This window comes from Eucyclogobius newberryi, unplaced genomic scaffold, assembly GCF_026437365.1.
Source record: "Eucyclogobius newberryi isolate DKJ021-1_F unplaced genomic scaffold, fEucNew1.0.hap1 SCAF_20, whole genome shotgun sequence".
Classification (NCBI taxonomy): Eukaryota; Metazoa; Chordata; class Actinopteri; order Gobiiformes; family Gobiidae; genus Eucyclogobius; species Eucyclogobius newberryi.
Genome location: NW_027315835.1, coordinates 12,956,751 through 12,966,312, shown reverse-complemented (window position 1 = coordinate 12,966,312; position 9,562 = coordinate 12,956,751). Strand labels below are relative to the sequence as shown.

The window sequence follows — 9,562 nt, the reverse complement described above, 5'->3', positions numbered from 1 at the left end:
ATGAAATATGTTTTTATTGGTAAGAAATATATGAACACAACACAGGTTTGTCAGGTTTTAGCCTCATATCTGGTGGTAAAACGTTAATTTAAGAAGGCCTACTACTAAATTAAAGACAAAAGAGTCCTTCAAATGCCTATGTTGAAATGAACTGTATATGTTGCTTTTTCACCAAGGTCTTAAAAACATTAAAAATCTCATTCACTGAAACCCATTCTAAAATGCAATTGTTTTATTCTCTTCTAAAATCATATTAAATTGAGCTGTAAAGTGTTCCGCTGTTAACCTATGTAACACTATTTCTGCTTCCTCTCTGCTTCACTTTCACTACTCAAAAAACAACAAGTATTTGGGTGAAAGTCTCTCCTGCTTTGGTGCTGGAAATGTTGTCTAAAGAGGCCATAAAGTTTTACAGCCTTCTGCGTCCGGTTTCTTTGTTCTTTTGGGGATAAAAGGAAGTGAAGATGACCAACGTAAACACCCCTAAAAGACAAAATCAGACGAGAATATAACTGTTTTGTTGTATAATGTTATATATATTACAAAATAACAAACATAATTTAATAAAATTACAAAATAGGGCCGGGATTTTCGTTGGTTTTGTCGTAAATCTTTCATTACACGCAGAGGCCTTGAGCTGCAGCTGCGCGCTTTACGTTTTTTAAAAACGTATAAAACACACAAACACTTAATTTAATTAAACCTTTATCTGAGTTAATTAGTCCGTGAAGGAAATGTGCGCATTAGTGAATAAAAAAATATAACGAGCTACTACCAAGAGAATCGAAATAATGTATGGACCAAGATTTTTTTTTTCATCTCATTTTATTACTTTAAACGTGCGTAAAATCTATACTTTAGGATACCAGTAAAATGAAATAGCAAAACTTGGAAAGGTCAAAAAGAAAAGCAAGTGGGAATGCGTTAAATTGGTGGAATTTATGGTTTTATTGAGCCCTAGTCTATAAATGTTGGAAATCCTTTTGGAAAGAGGGTATGGGTGCCGTGTTACCCCATGGCAGCGGAACAAGCCCAAATGTTATTGAAGAATTTAGCCTACTAAAAAAATATATATATATATAAATGGTGAATATTTCTCCTTTTACAGGTATCGTCTCTAATGACTTAAATAACTGGACTTGGAGACTAGCTCTACCTCTGTGATTGTCAGACCTCCAAACGCCTAAGGGCTTCATCACTGAGGTACATTATGATTAAACTTAACTCAATTTAAGAAATCTCTCTATATTTATATATAATTATAATTTGAACACGGTTTGAGTTAGTTTTGAACTTTTCATTTGCACTGGAGAAAAACGTTCGCTTTTGGGTCAAACCTGATTTGATGTGATAAATTCGGTAAAAACGTTAACTATAACAATACATTTGGATTTGGCGTAAAAGAAAAAAAACAGTGTTGGTCAATATGACCTAAACCTCCTTTACAATTACGCAGTAAACAATAAGAAGCCGTACAGACCTTTGTAAACACCTTCAGTTCAAGGCAGAAACCAGCTGCGCATCCAGTCCTTATATTACTTTCACATTTTCTGTTTCTATGTTAAAACCTCTCCACATTTATGCATCACAGACCATGAGGCAAAATAAAGATGGCGTTGTGAAAGCGCCTCTAAAAGCACAAAAACGGCTGCTGTTTTTGAAAATTTACAACTTTGCCAGCGAAGTTTACGACTCGCTCGGCTTCAGGATTGGCTGTGCTTGGTCATGTGGACACTAGGAATGGGAACTTATTTCCCATGAGGTTATATTGCAGCTGCTGTTTTGCACTCCTCATTCACTTAACACTAGTAACACATGCTTTTTCTTAGCTCTGTGTTTTATACGTAGATTTTCTCGTTGTGGCGGGTAAAATCGGCACCATGTTCCTGCGTGATTCCCCGAGAAGGAGCCACGGCGCCGACGTCTCACCGCCATGTTTTAATGGGCATCCACTTCAGGCTATGTTCTTTCAAAATGCGGGATCTGTACTTCTCTGTGATGGCTGGATTATATTTTTGGAGATCACTGAACGCACCTTGCAAAGTAGGAGAATTGGGGAACGAGCTCTGGAGACGTGAGAGTGGAGTGACAGGCACGGTGCGCATGATGGATTATCAACAAAAGGTAAGGTGTTTCTCACGCTCCAGGCCAACGCGCTGCTGCAGAGGGGCTCAGGGCACCCAAAGAGCCCCAACTGTAATCTGGCATTTGCATCATGTGTATTTAAAGTTATGAAATGGGTGCTGGAGGTGCATTGTTTAAGGAGAGCGCATTCTTTTTCTTACGTTGCCAACGCTATTCACAACCAGTTGCTTAACTTTGAACTTAACCCGTGAGATGCTGCCACGGCGCCACACCTCGACCTAAAACAAACACATCTTTCAATAAAAATAAGAAGTTGGCGTTTCAAGTGGAAGTTGAGGCCTGCTGGAGACTCTCTAAATGAGGCAGCAGCTGGTTTCTGGACACATGAGCATAACTTTAATGATAATGATAATGAGGTGAATAATGAGCTATAAAGAACAGAATATCAGTCTTTGCCTATAGATTTTGATTATAAAATGTACACTAAAATTGTGTTGTTCAATGGCTATGAGATACTCCACAGATTTCTTTACATTTTAGAGGGTTTTGGTGTTTTTTGATCGCGGCCATGGCGCCATTACGCACGAATTTCAGTATCGTTGAAATTTAATACCTTTTGTGCGAAAATAACACGGTTTGTACGTAGAGATATTTGCGTTATTTTGTACACCGCTGGGATATGGTTGTATTGTTTAATCTTTTTAAGCACATGCGTGTGACTAAGCCGTTTATTGAATGGACTTTCATTCATTCACTGTTACACAATCAATGACGGTAATGCGCCCTCCCTATAATCAGCCTCTCACAAACAGATGCGGGCAATAAAATGCAATGCTAAGCCCGAACAAAACCAGCTGGATCTGTATTTCTGAAGAGGGTCATAAAGAGAGCATTGCACCTGCGTGAGGACATAGACCATATAGTATAAATATTTAAAACTTATAAAATGATTTGATTTTTCACCCATAACGCTTCAAGTTTCTCTTTGTGTGTTTTTGATGGCCGCATTTCTGAGTTCATCACAAAGGCCTTTTGATTCCAAGTATCAAGGCGCATGAAAAACGCAGCTCTTATATCACACTGCAGTGGTCTGAGGCCTTTGAGATTGACTGTGGTCGTTTCAACAACAGTATAACAAACTGTACTTGTCTTATGGTCATTTGTTTTAGCGGAAGATAATTTCAAAGAGCTAAACTTGTAGCCAATACAAAGTGCAGATAAGGCAAAAATAATAATATAATATGATATAATATAATATAATATAGGTTATATCTATATAAGATACAATAACATGATGCGTCAGGCTGCGTCAAAAGCACGTGATAACCAAATATGAATAGGAAAAAACGTTGCTCTTTCTTATTCCCACTCATCCTATTCATCCTAATTAAACACTAACTCTAATAAACCCGCTTATTAAAAATATTAAAACGTTAAATTAATCTAGAAAAATGTTTTCTGGGGCGGAAAGAACATTAGACGCTAAACCTGCACGAATCACTGCACTGCACAATGCATGGAGTACCTAATGCAGCTTCACTGAGTTTTATATTCAATTTTTATCATTGTTTGGTTTATTAGATTTAAATGAATCTTAGATGGCTCCACACGTGCCTTACCGCTTGAGTTTGCAGTTTTAGCGGTGTTTCATTAGTGTCCATTTGGTGCGTAAAGCCCGTGATGATGATGCTTATAATGAGGTGGATGATGATGGCACGAGGCTTGTGTCCCCGTGGCCCTCACAGCAGGAACCAGTCGGACGTGCAGCAGCAGGGGATCTCACCTAAAGGAAAAGAACAAATTGGGACATTATTAGACTTACTTTTAGTTAAGTGACTTTTCTTTGATTAAGGTTTGACAATAGACGCTGGGGACTACTTTTTGAAGGAGATGAGCGCGTGTGTGTGTGTGCGTTGACCGTGCTTAAAGCTGTTTGTGGCTACACGCACATGCACAAGTTTGATTAAAGATGCATTTGTAACCTGCGCTTTTATTGTTTGTTATTTGCATTCAGTGTTCAGGTAGAGTCTGTTTTATACACGTTTGTGCGTAAAGACTGACAGGGTTGAGCGCTTCGTTTCGATTCACCGGGGACCCCTGCGCGCAACAAGAGCCCCCCATGGGTGCAGTAGTGCAAGAACAGCCGGCGCTGATTGGCCAGAGGTTGATCAGATGGTACACTTCCCCTCTGTATTCAGTGGCACCTCACAACCCCCCCTCTCAGCAAATACCAAATCTCCGATAAAGTAATGGCAAAAGCACTTGGACTATAAAAGACAACAAATCATATCCCTTCGGAGTATATACACCCCGTTGTCCACCCAATGAGTTCGTATTTTGTTAACTCAACTTTCCCCGTGTCTCTGGCGGGAGGACAGGACTCTCTCCTGGGTCAGATACCGCTCTATTCCTCGGGATACAGCGACCAGTTAAGGCACTACTCCAACGCCGCCACATATGGAGCGGCCAACATGCAGGAGAAAGTCTACCCCGCGTCCTACTACCAGCAGTACGGCCGGGCGAGCTGCGACTACAACCCGGTGGGGACTTTTTACAAAGACGCCGATGGCCAGTGCGCCTTTTCGAGTCGCGACGAGCAGGCGCTGTTTGTGACACAGGAGCAGCATCAGCAGCGGAAAGTGTCGGAGTGCCCCGAGCAGAGCGCTGTCAACATGAGCAGCGCCTTAGACGACAAGACCTCCACACTGATCTATCCATGGATGCAGAGGATGAACGCATGCAACGCTGGTAAGACTTGCTCTTTAACTCTTTTGTGTTTAGTTATTATCCTTGACAAGCGATGGGTTGAATGTTGTGAGATTTTTAGTTTACTCGACTATATTTTGGTATCCAGTGCGTAACTTTAGGTTCGATGACAGTAGCGCAGAGAGACAAGACAGTATCAAAGCGCACCGATGTTTGTGCGCCTCGGGGCTGTCTGCCACATCAACATCAAACCAAAATCGTGTGCACTGAGCCGTGGCACTAAAGAAAAAACTAATTCGCCTATGTTGTGTTATACTTTGAAGCTGGCAATCTTATTATCATTATTATGTATTAGTTTTTTATTTGATATGTACTTATTTCTGACGTTGATTTCCTTTTGCCATGTTAAAAAACACTAACAAATGGTGTAAGCTGTGCCAGAAGCCTCTAGTTAACATTCAGATCTGTTCTAGTTTTTTTATCATGTAAAATCTAATGCACCCAAGCCACTGAGGTATTTCAGACACGGTCACGCGCACACGCACACTGGGCCTGCATCGACCCTTTCACTCGGTCACATGGGCTTACGTTTGCACAACGATTAAAGCCACTAAATTAAAACCCTAATGACAATAATAATAGGAAATTGTGTGACCTTATAGATTTCTATTGTTTGTGCCAATGACTGCACACGAATAGTGCAATGTTGTTAGTGGTAATGTGAGACCAGCTCACATTACACTGATGTACAGATGCCATTGCGCATCATGTTTGACATGAAGACCTTTAGGAAAATATACTAAAAGAAAGACTGATGAAAATTATGACAATATTTATGATAAAGTGAAAGAGGGGGTGGTCTTTTTGTGCAATTAAACCTGTTCAACAATTGAAAATATTGTTTGTGCCTGAAAGAAACCAATTCTATTTATAATATAAACGTATTTGTTATGCAACTTCTATTGATTTTCTTCTCATGTTGTACCACCACTGACCATTTCTATTCTGTCTTTAGGCCCGTTTGGGAACAGTGGGCGCAGGGGCCGCCAAACCTACACCCGCTACCAGACTCTAGAGCTGGAGAAAGAGTTTCACTTCAACCGCTACCTGACCAGGAGACGCCGGATAGAAATCTCCCATGCGTTGTGTCTGACCGAGAGACAAATCAAAATCTGGTTCCAAAACCGTAGAATGAAGTGGAAAAAGGAAAACAAGCTGCTGAACCCGTCCAAGACCGAAGAGGAGAACGAACAAAGCGAGGGCAAAGAGTTAAAATAATAATAAAATGTGGACACTGACATTCCTGAAATAAAGTGTATTTCTTTGTAGATAATTCGTGTTTGTAGTCATAGACTTCTTGTGTCTGCACGGTAGATTTGCCATTTCCATTTGTGCTCGTGCGTTAATTTGAGGACTATGCAAATCCGCCAAAATGTACATATTGTTATTCTTTTATTTTGTAGCATTGGACCATGTTGTTACCTCATGATTTCGTCCTGTGGCACCAGAAGAGCCTTTGTCTCTTCACTGTACACCTCCTGCTGTGTCTGTGGCTGTCTAGTGTTTAATCTGTGGTCTTTATTACAGACTTGTCTTGTGCCATATTTCAATTTGTACAGATGAGAAAATGTTCCTTGAATGTTATTTATTGTTGTTCACTTGTGTCTGAATCCCGTGTGCAATATTTTGTTTAGAAAATTGTAAATACAAATAAAGTTTTTTTTCGATGCAGACCGGAACATGCTTGACCTCATATGTTCTAGTTTATTTGTCCAAAAATAATAACACGATTAATATAAGTCAGTCTTTACGCATGGTGCGTAAAAGTGCCAACAATAAAAGCTGACAAGTCTTTATTGTGTGTTACCTGAGCCTTTTGTGGCCTACATTATACGCGCGTTACATAAATGATAAATGACATTGAGGCCTTGACAGCGCGCGCTCACGCTCAGCTCGCGTAGATACCGCCTTTGTCCGGAAGATGGCGCTCTCTGCACGCGCGGTTCTTGGGGCGCAGCGGGGAGGCACCATTGACTGGAGCCTAACGACCATTATTTCGTCATCATTTGTAACCATGGAGCATGAATTACCTCTTGAAGTCATCAGAGAGGATTTACGACTGGTCAACAAAGGCACGTGATTCTCGAACGCGCTCCCATATTTGGCCGCATACCTGGCAAAGTACAGTAGGGCTTCATTGCTTATAATTCATGATTGCGTCCATAAATCGTGCAAGCACACAGGATTATAGCGACAAAGATCTACAAATCGAGGCTTTAAAAATCCAAGCAAATGAGCTCTTACTTTGTAAACTCGTTCTCAGGGCGCTATCCAAATGGCTCCGACTATCAGTTACTAAATTATGGGACTAACGGCGCTGTGAGCGGCTCCTTCAGAGACCCTGGCACCATGCACTCCGGGTCTTTCGGCTACAACTACAATGGCATGGACCTAACCGTGAACCGCACCAACGCGGGCAACCACTTCGGTGCCGTGCGAGATGACGCCCGTGGATTCGCGCCGGATGCCCGCTACAGACAGACGCCCAACTGTTCGCTCTCGTCCCCGGACCCGGTGCAACCCCAGGCACCCCCGTCCTGCGCCAACAGGGAGCAACTGGAACTAAAAAGCCCTTCTCCGCCGTCTGACCGGAGCACGACCTCGGCCCCCAACAACAAAAACAGCGGCGCACACTTCACGGAGATAGACGACGGTGGCGCGGTGGTGTCTGAGAGCGAGGAGGGCGCGCACGGCAGCGGAGGGTCCAGCTCTGTTCCGCGGGCACAGCAGCAGCAGCAGCAGCAGCAGCAGGAGCCCAATGCCACCTCGTCCGCTCCCACAGATTGCCAAACGCCGCAAATATTCCCCTGGATGCGGAAACTGCACATAAGCCATGGTATATGTACATTCATAATATTTGGTGTGTGGAGATCTGTCATAAATCTGTCATCAAGTGCATGAGTGAGCAGGTCGGTGCGGGTTACAGCGAGTTTTTGATGGTTTGGCTTTGTGAATTGGCTTTGAAATGTTTGCGTCTCCAGGGTTTGAGGTAGAAGCTGCGAAAGTGTGTGTTTTACGTCGTGGTCTTGTTGCATGCCACTCCGCATCACCTTCATGTTCTCTCAAATCCCATCAAAAAACCGCTGGCCTTGATGTGTTGTTGATGATTATGCTGTTGTTGTCGCTGCTAATTCTCTCTATGAAATTGTAGATATGACTGGACCAGATGGGAAAAGGGCCCGAACTGCGTACACCCGCTACCAGACTCTAGAGCTGGAGAAAGAGTTTCACTTCAATAGATACCTTACCAGACGGCGGAGGATAGAGATAGCCCACGCCTTGTGTCTTTCCGAAAGACAGATCAAAATCTGGTTTCAAAACCGCCGGATGAAGTGGAAGAAGGACAATAAACTCAAAAGCATGAGTCTGGTGACAGGAGGCAGCGCCTTCCACAACTGAGTTTTTGGAAGCATCACGATAAAAATGAAAAAAACCCGAATAAAAATAAATCCATGAGTACTGTAAAGCTATTGAAAAGTGCAGCACCTTCCAAGCATGTTATTGTGATAGAAGAAGAAGTATTCCGTGGTCCCAATGCCATTTTTAGTTGTGGTAGCTTAGATGTCATATTTGGAAGAAGAAGAAGAAGAAGAAGAAGAAGAAAAAAATGTAAATAGTAATAATTGTTGATGCCCTTTCTGTCTCTTGAGGTCACCATGTTTAGCTCTTTATTCTTCTTGACGGTCTAAACAGGAGTCATTGTACAGTTAAAGAAAATAAGAAAGAAAAAAAAAACTTTCCAAACCATATGCTGCTGTTCATTGAATGTAATGTATTTGGAGTCATTCATTCAAAGCGCTTATAGCTGTATTTTGATGGTTCTCTCTCGTGGCCATCGCAAACCATACATTTTCATAAAGAAGCCAATAATGTGTAGCTCTAGAATATTTTGTGCAACTATTGTTTTAGATCTAATAATTATGAGCAATGCAAATGTATTCAACCTGTCAATGTGATAAAATTTTTAGTGCAAAGGGTTATTCTGTGGATATAGGCTGTAAGTGATGTACGCGTTTTTCGCCAATAAGCTTTTTGTATTTGTAAGTGAACTCATAGCGCTTGAAATAAAAGTTTCGACTCAACTGCTTTGTCTCGGGTGTTTTAAATGAAAAAAATAAATAAATCCACAATTTCTTACCGACCTTAATTAGAAAATATAATAACACAATTAACGCTGAATAATTTTAGAGCCAAACCACAAACACGGTTTACTTTTGACGCATTTTCCTGGCCCTGTTTTTCGCAAAAGAGAAACTTTCCAAACTTACCTCGTCTTGACCTCAGTCCAGCAAGGCGAGGGTTTGCCTACAACAAAAATTAAAATCCCAAAGGGCTTACAGGTATAACATGCAATGGCAGAAGTTGGTAAAAATCCCAGCCTTACCAAAGATTGTATAGGGCCTATATTACTTACAGACTGTGAAAAGTCACGTGAGGTCCATAAAGTTGGTTTTATGGTTTTGGGGAGTAGACAATGTACAATATAATTCACAACCTTGAATGAAAGTGACGGCTTAACTGCGTGGATGGGACTGGAAAGGCTGGACTGGACTCAGGAAATGTCCAGTCATATTTAGGTAGCATCTACTGCCACTAAGATTGGATAAACACCGTGCCTATAATTAGCCCAAATTGGATGTACAACAATTGTTTCTTTATTTGTACAAATAGTATGAATCAGAAAAAAAAGCTCGTCAAAACGTACATGTAG

At 41.4% G+C, this 9,562-nt stretch overlaps 2 protein-coding genes across 3 annotated transcripts; both read left to right on the top strand.

The window, feature by feature from the left end:
- Positions 1-1,770: 1,770 nt before the first annotated feature.
- hoxb6b (homeobox B6b) lies at positions 1,771-6,522 on the top strand. Its single transcript, XM_072456047.1, has 3 exons — positions 1,771-2,124; positions 4,141-4,833; positions 5,807-6,522. Exons 2-3 carry the CDS (start codon positions 4,410-4,412, stop codon positions 6,067-6,069), a joined length of 687 nt encoding a protein of 228 aa, XP_072312148.1. The 5' UTR covers positions 1,771-2,124; positions 4,141-4,409; the 3' UTR covers positions 6,070-6,522.
- Positions 6,523-6,829: 307 nt separating this feature from the next.
- On the top strand, positions 6,830-9,562 carry hoxb5b (homeobox B5b). Of its 2 annotated transcripts, XR_011928204.1 has the most exons (3): positions 6,830-7,687; positions 8,003-8,397; positions 8,441-9,562. XR_011928204.1 is itself a non-coding variant. In XM_072456041.1 (2 exons), exons 1-2 carry the CDS (start codon positions 7,084-7,086, stop codon positions 8,248-8,250), a joined length of 852 nt encoding a protein of 283 aa, XP_072312142.1. In that variant the 5' UTR covers positions 6,830-7,083; the 3' UTR covers positions 8,251-9,562. The 2 variants fall into 2 exon arrangements, 1 of the variants encoding a protein (XP_072312142.1); XM_072456041.1 differs by having other exon boundaries at positions 8,003-9,562.